At 39.6% G+C, this 10,822-nt stretch overlaps 1 protein-coding gene across 1 annotated transcript in view; it reads right to left on the bottom strand.

The window, feature by feature from the left end:
* The window catches only part of GAP43 (growth associated protein 43), an 88,210-nt gene extending 77,648 nt beyond the window's left edge, over positions 1-10,562 (bottom strand). Inside the window, exon 1 of the mRNA XM_042781914.1 lies at positions 10,504-10,562. Coding sequence (XP_042637848.1) covers positions 10,504-10,562 — 59 coding nt within the window. The remainder of the gene's footprint in view (positions 1-10,503) is intronic.
* Positions 10,563-10,822: the final 260 nt, after the last annotated feature.

Here is a 10,822-nt window from a genome sequence, read left to right as displayed (position 1 = left end):
TCTGGTGGCATAGTGCCTAAGGCACTTGACTGCTAACCAGAAGGCTGGCAGTTCAAACCCACCAGCCACTCCTCAGAAGGAAGATGGGGCAATCTACTTTCGTAGTGATACTGCCTCAGAAACCCAAGGAGGGGTCGCTATGAGTCTGGCTGACTCGATGGCATGTAACAACAATAACAACAAAGTAGAGGGTCAGCAAAAAAGAAGAGGACCATCAATGAGATGGATTGACACAGTGGCTGTAACAATGGGCTCAAGCATGGCATCAATTGTGAGGCTGGTGCAGGACTTGGCAGTATTTCATTCTGTTGTTCATGGGTAGCTATGAATAGCACTGACTCCACAGCATGTGACAACAACAAAAGTGTTTTTTTTTTTCTTTAAGTACATTAAGCAAAGGAGATGGAAAACATAAAAAGTCAGAAAGAAGCTGACACTTTCCGCATGATACAAGAAAGCAATATTTTACATGGGTAAAGAAAGAGCTACCCTCAATTCATTCTGTCTCTCTCACTCAGTTTGTCAAAATATCTGCTGCTTTGGTAAGGACTTAAGCTTCTGTGCACAGTCTTAATGGTAAAATGACTATTTAGAAAGGCTCAGATTAGACTCGGGTGCTGGACTGTGGGACAAGCCTCACCTGAACAATCCAGGGGCATAAGGGATGCAAGAAAGGAAGGGGAATAGGAATGAAGGGAGGGGACCATGAAAGACCAGAGTTAGGAGAGAGTAGTAAAGACAATCCCACCAGAGCCAGGTACCCAAAGAAGTGGACATACCCAAAGAGTTGATCAAAGTTCTCTGTAGGTGCACAGTTCATCCAGGAGAAGCTGTTACACTGTGTAACACATTTATGAGAGATTTAGGGAAACTTAATCTCAGAAATCCATTGGGAGAAGACAACTAGTCTTCTGAATACTAATATTTAGAATACAACTAGTATTAGTGAATAAATTTTTCAGGTATAGAGAAAGGAAAGAGGAATAAAAGGGAAAAAAGGAAGAGAAACCAGCTTAAAATAGGCCAGACTCAAGTAAGTGATTGGACAGAGACATTAAGAAACTAAAAAACAAACAAACAAACAAACAAAACTCTAAACTGAGTTTTAAACTAGATAGTGCTGGATTATTTGCCTGCATTTCTCACTTTCTTTTGTACCTATAGCTGGTTATATTAATATGCCTTAAACACCTTGTTCTCTGGTGAAATTCCTTTCACAGAACTACAGGTAATGAGATTGGGAATACATTTTTGTAGGTGCTGAAGGAGGAGAAAGGAGGAAGAACACATTTCCTAAGATTGGCTTCAGGGAGTAGCCCCAAAGGGTCAGGTCATGTAGACTTGGAATGGAAAATCTGGCCAAAGTCACAAAGGACATTTGAGCTCACAGGTCTTTCAGTAGATTCAACACAGTCCTTTCATTTTCTAAAAGGGGCAGCCATGGACCTGAAAAGTTAAATGAGTTGCCTAAACTAATAGAGTGCATAGATGAGTTAGTGGCACTGTTGAATTTGAACTCAGGTTCTCCTTCCCTTTTGCCCAAAACAAAAAAGGTCAATGCATTATTATTGCATCAAAAAATCTGGAATAGTTTGAACTTTCTGATAGATTATGTTTTGGTTACTTCATGCTACTCTAACAGAAAATACCATTAAAATGGAAAATGGGTGGTTTGAGCAAACAGATTTGTTCTCTTACAATTTTGGAAGCAAGCTTTCTGAGTTCAAAGTGCCAGGAGCTGGGTAAAAGCCCCTTGACCTTGGGTTTCAGCTCTGCCTCTTGCTCCTGGCCCAGTGAAACTAGAGGTTTCTTTTAATTCAGGCAGCTGCTGGCTGCTGAGGCTGACAAACCCAAGACTGAAAAGTAAAAAGACACAGTCTCAAGATTATGTGTGTGTATATATATATATATATAAATAAAGGCAGGCCACTAATTCAAGTCCAGAAAATGTCCCAAGATTGGCAGGGCATGGCAGCCTGCTGAATGAAGACTCGACTACATGCAGCATCCAAGCATGCCAAAAAGCTGAAGATCATTTCCAAAACTTCTCCTTATGTACACAGACCACATCCCTAAAGCATCTACTCAGCTACTCACAGCAGATTCCATCATGGAGTAGATTTACAGTCTCATCATGGGGAATAACTACAACCAGCTGCCCAGCCACTCAAAACCAGGCCCAGCCAAGTTGACACATAACCTTAACCATCACAGATTATCTTTCAGATAATCCATCCAGTATCATGTCAACATTCTCATCCATTTATTTATTTAACAAATACTAAGTGCCTGTGCTATGAGTCAGGGGCCGACTTGACGGCACATAACAATAACAACAACAATGCTAGGTAGTAGGAGCTCTGGTAGCATAGAGGCTAAGGCACTTGACTGCTAACCAGAAGGCTGGTGGTTCAAACCCACTAGCCACTCCTCAGAAGGAAGATGGGGCAATCTACTTCCGTAGTGATACTGCCTCGGAAACCCAAGGAGGGGTCGTTATGAGTCGGGCCGACTCAATGGCACATAACAACAACAACATGCTAAGTCGTAGAGTCCCAGAGTGGTGCAAATTGTTAACATTCCTTGGTTGCTAACCTAAAGCTTGGAAATTCCAGTCTACCCAAAGGCCTCTCAGATAAATGGCCTGATGATCTACTTCCAAAAAAATCAGCTATTGAAAACCTATGGAACAAAATTCTATTCTGATATCATGGAACACCCATGAGTTGGAACTGATTTGATGGCAACGGTAACTGGTATGCTGGGTATCATGAACCCATGGTGAATGCAACATATCCTCTATCTATCCAAGTAGGCTTCTGTTTTGAATATAGTTTTTTTAAGTAACCTCATAGAACTTTAACAATCAATAATTTCCCAGGAATACAGTAGGACACTGATCTTACACTTATCTTTTAAGGTAAGACCAACAATCTGAAATCTAAAAATGTGGGTAATAAATGGATGAGATCCAAAAAAGGGAGGGCCCTGGTATTTAATAGCTAAAGTCAACACATATGTCTCATAAAGGTAGGATTTTTGTTAAACTCAGCTTTGTCTCCGAATAGACTTCATACTTGTGTGTTCCTATGATGCTGGAAGCTATGCCACCAGTATTTCAAATATCCACAGGGTCATCTACTGTGGACAGGTTTCAGTGGAATTTCCACACTGAAATAAAATAGAAAGAAAGACCTGGTGGTCTACTTTTAAAACAATTGGCCAGTGAAAATCCTAAATAAAGCAGTGGAACATTATCTGATACAGTGCCGGAAGATGAGCACCTCAGATTGGAAGGCACTCGAAATACAAGTGGGAAGGAGCTACTTCCTAAAAGTAGAGTTGATCTCAATGACTTGGATGGAATAAAGGTTTCAGGATCTTCATTTGCTGATGTGGCACAACTCAAAATGAGAAGAAATATCTGCCAATGTCCGTTAATAATTTAAATGTGTGAATCTACTAAAATTAAAAGTCATCAAAAATGAAATGGAACACATAAAGATAGATATCCTAGGCATTAGTGAGCTGAAAAGGACTGGTATCAGCCATTTTGAATCAGACAATAATATGGTCTACTAGGAGCTCTGATAGCATAGTGCCTAAGGCATTTGACTGTGAACAAGAAGGCTGGTGGTTCAAACCCATAGGCCACTCCTTGGAAGGAAGGTTGGCAATCTACTTCCGTAGAGATACTGCCTCGGAAACCCAAGGAGGGGCTGCTATGAGTCGGATCCAACTTGACGGCAGTATGTTGCATTTTTTGTTTTATACCAGAAGAATGAAAAAATCTGTCCTGGAAGAAATGCAGAGAGAATGCTCCTTGGAAGTGAGAATGGCCAGACTTCATCTCACCTACTTTGGTCCTGTTGTAAGAAGGGACCATTCCCTGGTTCAGAAGGATATCATGCTTGGTAAAGTGGAGGGTCAGTGAAAAAGGGGCAGCCCTCAATGAGATGGATTGACACAGTGGCTGCAACGATGGGCTTAAGTACAGCAAGGATTGTAAAGGATGGTGCAGGACTGGTCCATGTTTTGTTCTGTTGTACATAGGGTTGCTATGAGTCGGAGCTGCCTTGAAGGCATCTAACAACATAACAACAACAGCATACCAGGAATGACAAAGTGAAGTGGAATGGCGTCCCATACAATGTCAAAAACGTTTAAAAAGCTATCCTGAAGTACAATGCTATCAGTGATAGGATAATATCTATATGTGTAAAAAGAAGATCAGGTAATATGAGCTTTATTAAAATTTATGACCCATCCACTAAGGTTAAAGTTGAAGAAACTGAAGATTTTTAATTCAACTTATGCTGTCTGATAGGAGCTCTGGTAGCATAGTGCCTAAGGCATTTGACTGCTAACCAGAAGGCTGGTGGTTCAAACCCACCAGCCACTCCTTGGAAGTAAGGTTGGGCAATCCTACTTCTGTAGTGATACTGCCTCAGAAACCCAAGGAGGGGTCCCTATGAGTCGGGGCTGACTTGACAGCACATAACAACAACAACAACAACAACATGCTGTCTGATATAGACTAATCATGCAACACAAACACATTGATAATTACTGTCAATTGGAATGCAAAAACTGGAAACAAAGATGGTAAAATGTCATCAGTAGCTGGAAAATATGGCCCTGGTAACAAAAATGATGTTAGAGATCACATGATAGAATTTTATAAGGCTAATGACTTATTCTTTGCAAATACCATTTTTCACCAACATAAACATAAACTATACACACGGACCTTGCCAGATGGAATACATAGGAATCAAATTGACTATATCTATAGAAACAGATGATGAAGTTCAATATCATCAGTCAGAACAAGGCCAGGGGCTGACTGTGGAACAAACCATCAATTCCTCATATTCAAGTTTAAGTTAAAGCCAGGGAAAATTAAAATGACTAGACACCATCTCAAAAATAGATTTCATGCATCAAACATTACCTGAAGATGAGATGAGTTATGGTATGGCATCAAAGACATCATATATGAATGTGTTAGGATGGGTTCTCTAGAGAAGCAAAATCAATGAAGCTTATGTATATAGAGCTCTTTCTATATATTTATCTCAAGGAAATGGCTCATACAGTTGAAGAGGCTGACAAATCCCAAGTTCAGGTGTCAAACGTCAAGCTGGAGGCTTCTCCTGACTCACTCCAGTGGCTGCGGGCTCTGGAGGCTGAAGAATCCAAGATCATCAGGAAAAATGGCAGATTGTTGGCTCATAGGCAATGAAGGCAACAATCCCAGGATTGGCACACACTATTGCAGACCACTGGTTCAAGTGCAGAAACTGGAGATGATGATAAGCCAGATGCAAGAACCAGATCCAGAAGAAGGCCAGAGATCTTTGCCAGGATGTTTATATATATATATATATGAAACAAGCCACACCACTGAGGAAACTCCTTGCGGTGTAGTAAATTACATGGTATGGCTTTTCTAGCCACAGTCTTTTTAACTCCTACTTTGCTGTGAGCAACTGAGTAACTGCTTGTTAAAGTCATCCACCTGAAGAAACATGAAGTAATCTTCTGGGAAGTTCACTCTCTCTCAGGTGTATAGAATTCTGATGTTGGGATTGGTTAGTTTTGCCACTCTGCCAGCCTTAAAATGAGTCCTCCTAGAGGCGGAAGAGGATCTCTCTGACTGCTGGCTGAGAGAGATGCACTGCTGAAAGAGAGACATGCTACTGAGAGAGACTGTCAGCTGAGAGAGACTGCTGGCTGAGAGAGAAGGTTGGCTGAGAGAGACTATGCATGTTCTGGAACTTGGATTGTAGCCTGTTGCTTCCCTAATGAACACCATAATCTGTGAGTTCTGTGTGGCCACTGCAGCAAATTATTAAGCCCAGCAGAGAGGTGGTGGGTGCCACAGGAGATTAAGTTGGTGACAAGATTAGTAAGAGGGTTGGAGGGTGACAGCATGTCTGGCCTTGTAAGAACAGGCTTTGGGCTGCTGGTGGTGTTTCTGTCCTCCTCTTGTGGGGTTAGAGGAGGTAAGAAGATGCTGCTTCCTTGCCCCTTTTGCACACCCTTTCAACTGACTGCCTGCTCATAGCAGATCTCATCATGGAGGTAATTATAATATATCAGATCTCATTATGGGAAATGAGTACATCATAACTGCTAAACCACTGGGAAGTATGGCCATGCCCAGTTGACACAATACCTTAATAACTATCACAGTGAAGAAATCTAAAGGTCATTAAAAAGTTAGGGAAGAAAGAAAAGAGCAAAATAGATGTCAGAAGGGACTCTGGAACATTTGAAAGTAGAGAAGCTGAAAGGAATAGAAGAAATAATGAAGTGGAAAAGCTGAGCAGAACAGTTCAAAGGGCAGCTCAAGAAGACAAAGTATTATAATGAAATATGCAAAGACCTGAAGTTAGAAAATCAAAAGCAAAGAATATGTTCAGCATTTCTCAAGCAGAGAAAACTGAAGAAAAAAAAACCAAGCCCTGAGTTGCAATTTTGAAGGGTTCTATGGGCAAAGTAGGAGCTCCTGTGGTGCAAACAATTAAGGCATTTGGCTGCTAAACAAAAGGTCAGTGGTTTGAACCCACCAGCCATTCCACTGGAGAAAGATGAGGCAGTTTGTTTCCATAAAGATATTAAGTCTTGGGGGCAGTTCTACTCTGTCCTATAGGGTCACTATGAGTCAGAATCAATTCAATGGCAATGGGTTTGATTTTGGTTATTGGCAAGATATTGAATGATGCAGGAAACATCAAAAGAAGAAGGAAACGAAATAGATACAGAGTCACTGTACCCAAAAGAGTTGATCACGTTCAACAATTTCAGGAAGTAGTATATGATAAAAAAAAAATTGATGGTACTGAAAGAAGTCCAAGCTGTACTGAACAGAGTCATGAAAAAAATGGTCCAGGAATGGAAAGAGTAATAATTGAGGTGCCAAGAAATTTGGAAGACATCTACTCAGCTAAATGAAAGGAAGAGGACATTTGTGCTCATTCCAAAGAAAAGTGATACAACAGAATGCAGAAATTATCTCACAATATCATTAATATCACACATAAGTAAAATTTTACCAAAGGAAATCCAAAAAACATTTGCAACGATACCTCAACAGGGAAATGCCAGAAATTCAAGCTGGAGTCAGAAAAGGACATGAAATAAGGCATATCATTGCTGATGTCATATGGATCTATGCTAAAATAAGACAATACCAGAAATATGTTTACATAAATTTTATTGACAATGCATAGCCATTTGACTCAGTGGATCATAATAAACTATGGACAACATTGTGAAGAATAGCATTAAAAAACACTAATGTGCTCTTATGAAAACTGCACATGGACTGAAAAAAGACTGTCATTGAAACTGCATGGTTAAAAGTCAGGAAAGGTGTGCATTAAGGTTGTATTCTTTCAATCTGTATGCTGAGCAAAGATCTGGGAAGCTGGAAAATATGAAAAAAGAATGTGGCATCAATATTGGAAGAAGACTCATTAACAACCTGCAATATGCATATGACACCATCTTACCTAATGAAAGTAAAGAGGCCTTGAAGTACTTACTGAAGAAGATCAAAGACTACAACCATAGGTATGGATTGTACCTCAACATAAAGAAAACAAAATTCCTCATTGGATAAATAAGCAACATCATGATAAACAGGGAAAAGTTGAAGTTGTCAAGAATTTCATTTTACTTGGATCCATAATAAACACCCAAAGAAGCTATTGTTACTTGGCATCAAGTCAGTTCAAACTCATAGCAACTCTATGTACAAGAAAAAGAAATACTGCCCAGTCCTGCACCATCCTCAAAATCATTGCTATGTGTGGGTCCATTGTTGCAGCACTCTGTCTATCCATCTTGGTGAGGGACTTCCTCTTTTTCACTGACTGTCTACTTTACAAGCATGATATGCTTCTCTAGAGACTCAGTCCCCTGATAATACAACCAAAGTACAAAACCCAAAATCTCATTATAGTCACTTCAAAGGATCATTCAGTCATTCTTCTGGCAGTCCATAGTATATTCAATATTCTTCACCAACACCATAATTCAAATGCATCAATTCTTCTGAGGATTTCCTTATTCATTGTCCAGCTTTCACATGCATATGATGAGATTGAACAAACCATGGCTTTCACCAGACACACCTTTGCTTCAAAGTGAATCTATACTCTTTAAATACTTTAAAGAGGTCTTTTGCAGCAGATTTGCCAAGGCCATATGACATTTGATTTCTTGATTGATGCTTCCATGGGAGTTGATTATAGATACAAATAAAATGAAATCTCTGACAAACTCAAACCTTTCTCATCATTTATCATGATGTTGCTTACTGTTGCAGTTGTGAGGATTTCTGTTTTCTTTAGGTTGAGGTGTAATCCATACTGAAGACTGCAGTCTACTATCTTCATCAGTAGCTGCTTCAAATCCTCTTCACTTTCAGCAAGGAAGTGTGGCTTCTACATATTGCAGGTTGTAAATGAGTCTTCCTCAAATCCTGATGCCACATTCTTATCCATGTAGTCCAGCTTCCTGGTTTATTTGCTCAGCATACAGATTGACTAAGTATGGTGAAAGAACACAAACCTGAAACACACCCCTCCTGGTTTAAACTACTCAATATCCCCATGTTCTGTTCAACCCAAAGCCTCTTTGTGCAGGTTCCTCACAAGCCCATCGAAGTGTCCTGGAATTTCCATTCTTCCCAATGTTAGCCATAATTTGATATGATCCACACAATCAAATACCTTTGCAGAGTCAATAAAACACAATGAAACAGTAAATATCTTACTGGTACTCTTTGCTTTCAGCCAAGATCCATCTGACATCAGCAATGATATCCCTCATTACACATGCCATTCTGAATATGGCTTGAATTTCTGGCAGTTGCCTGGTGATGTACTCCTGCAACATTTTTGAAGTATTTTCAGCAAAATTTTACTTGCTTGTGGTTTTAATGATGTTGTTCCATAATGTCCACATTCTGTTGGAACACCTTTCTTTGGCATGAATACAAATATACATCTCTTCCAGTCAGTTGGCCTGGTAGCTGTCTTCCAAATTTCTTGGCAGAGATGAGGAAGAACTTCAAGTGTTGCACCGTTTGTTGAAACATCTCAATTGGAATTTCACTAATTCCTGAAGTCTTGTTTTTAATCAATGTCTTCAGTGAAGCTTGGACTTCTTCTTCTAATACCACCAGTTCTTGATGATATGTTACCTCCTGAAATATTTGAAAGACAACCAATTCATTTTGGTATAGTGATTTTGTGAATTCCTTCTATCTTCTTTTGATGCTTTCTGCGTAATTCAATATTTCACCCAGAGAACACTTCAATATTGCAACTTGAGGCTTGAATATTTTCTTCAAGTGTTTTAGTTTAAGAAATGCCAAATGTGTTCTTCCCTTTTGATTTGCTAATTCCAGGTCTTTGCACATTACATTTTAATAATTTATTTTTTCTTCTTGAGCTGCCCTTTGTAATCTTCTGTTTAGCTCTTTTACATCATCATTTCTTCCATTTGCTTTAGCTACTCTCTGTTCAAGGGCAAGTTTCAGAGTCTTTTCTGACATCCATTTTGGTATTTCTTCCTTTCCTGGCTTTTTAATGACCTTATGCTTTCTTCATGTACAATGTCTTCAGTGTCTTCCTCCAACTTGTCTGGTCTTCATTCATTGATGTTCAGTGCATCAAACCAGTTCTTCACATGGTCTCTAAATTCAGGGAATTCAGGTCTCTAAATTCAAGGTCATATTTTGGCTCTTGTGGACTTGCTTAATTTTCCTCAGCTTCAACTTAAACTTGCATATGAACAATTGATGGTCTGTTCCAAGTCAGCCCTGGCCTTGTTTCACTGGGAATATTGAGCTTTTCTATTGTCTCTTCCCAAAGATGTAGTCAATTTCTTATCTGTGTATTCCATCTAGCCAAGTCCACATGTAGAGTTGAAATAGGGCCAAACATGGGTCCCTGCCCAGTTAGGCCAAAACAGTTTACACACAGAGTGGTTAAGAGGAGAGAAAATTATTTATTGCAAAATGGCAATGCAAGAAGACAAGGGCTGTATCCAAATCTGACTCCCCAAATGGTGGTCGGGTTACAGTTTTTGTAAGGTTTCAGGAGAGGGGGTTATACATATTCATAAAAACTTCAGGAATTTGGGCATGAATTAGTAGAGGATTGGCTGAAATTTCCTTTGCCTTGGTTCAAAGGGACAGTTCTTGTTTTAATGCAGTGCACTTGTGCACTGGATGAGTCACACTGTCTTCCTGTCATCAGCTGACTGGGGCTTAGGTAGAGGGGAGAATATCAGTTCCTAGCAACTTTGTTCCTGTTTGTCTCACTGTGCATGCATGTCTGTGGACCAAGGTCACTTTTCAAGTTGTCTGCTGAAACACATTAACATATTTATCACCTGTTTCTAGGGGATAACATGGAGACATTGTATAAATTGATCTTTCATTCCATTCAGTTCTTAAGGAACTGAGTTATCATGTTTACTTACCTGCCTTCAACCGGAAATGCAAGCTGAACTTTGACTCCACTTGGCTTCAGAGTCACCATTTAGATTGACCAAAAAAGATATTTGTAATGAATAAGTCATTGGTCTTGCAAAATTCTGTCATTGCAATCCCCAGTGTCATTCCTGTCACCAAGACAATAATTTCCAACTACCAATGCTTCTTCATTTCCAACTTTCCCATTTCAATCACCAGTAATTATTAACACATCTTGAGTGCATGTTTGCTCAATTTCAGACTGTAGAAGTTGGTAAAAATCTTAAATTTCTTCATCTTTGGCCTTAGTGATTGGTGTGTAAATTT

This window comes from Orycteropus afer, unplaced genomic scaffold (assembly GCF_000298275.1).
Source record: "Orycteropus afer afer isolate SDZICR_OR568_19922 unplaced genomic scaffold, OryAfe1.0 scaffold00195, whole genome shotgun sequence".
NCBI lineage: Eukaryota > Metazoa > Chordata > Mammalia > Tubulidentata > Orycteropodidae > Orycteropus > Orycteropus afer.
The sequence above is the reverse complement of the archived record's forward strand: the minus strand, read 5'-3'. Positions and strand labels throughout refer to the sequence as shown.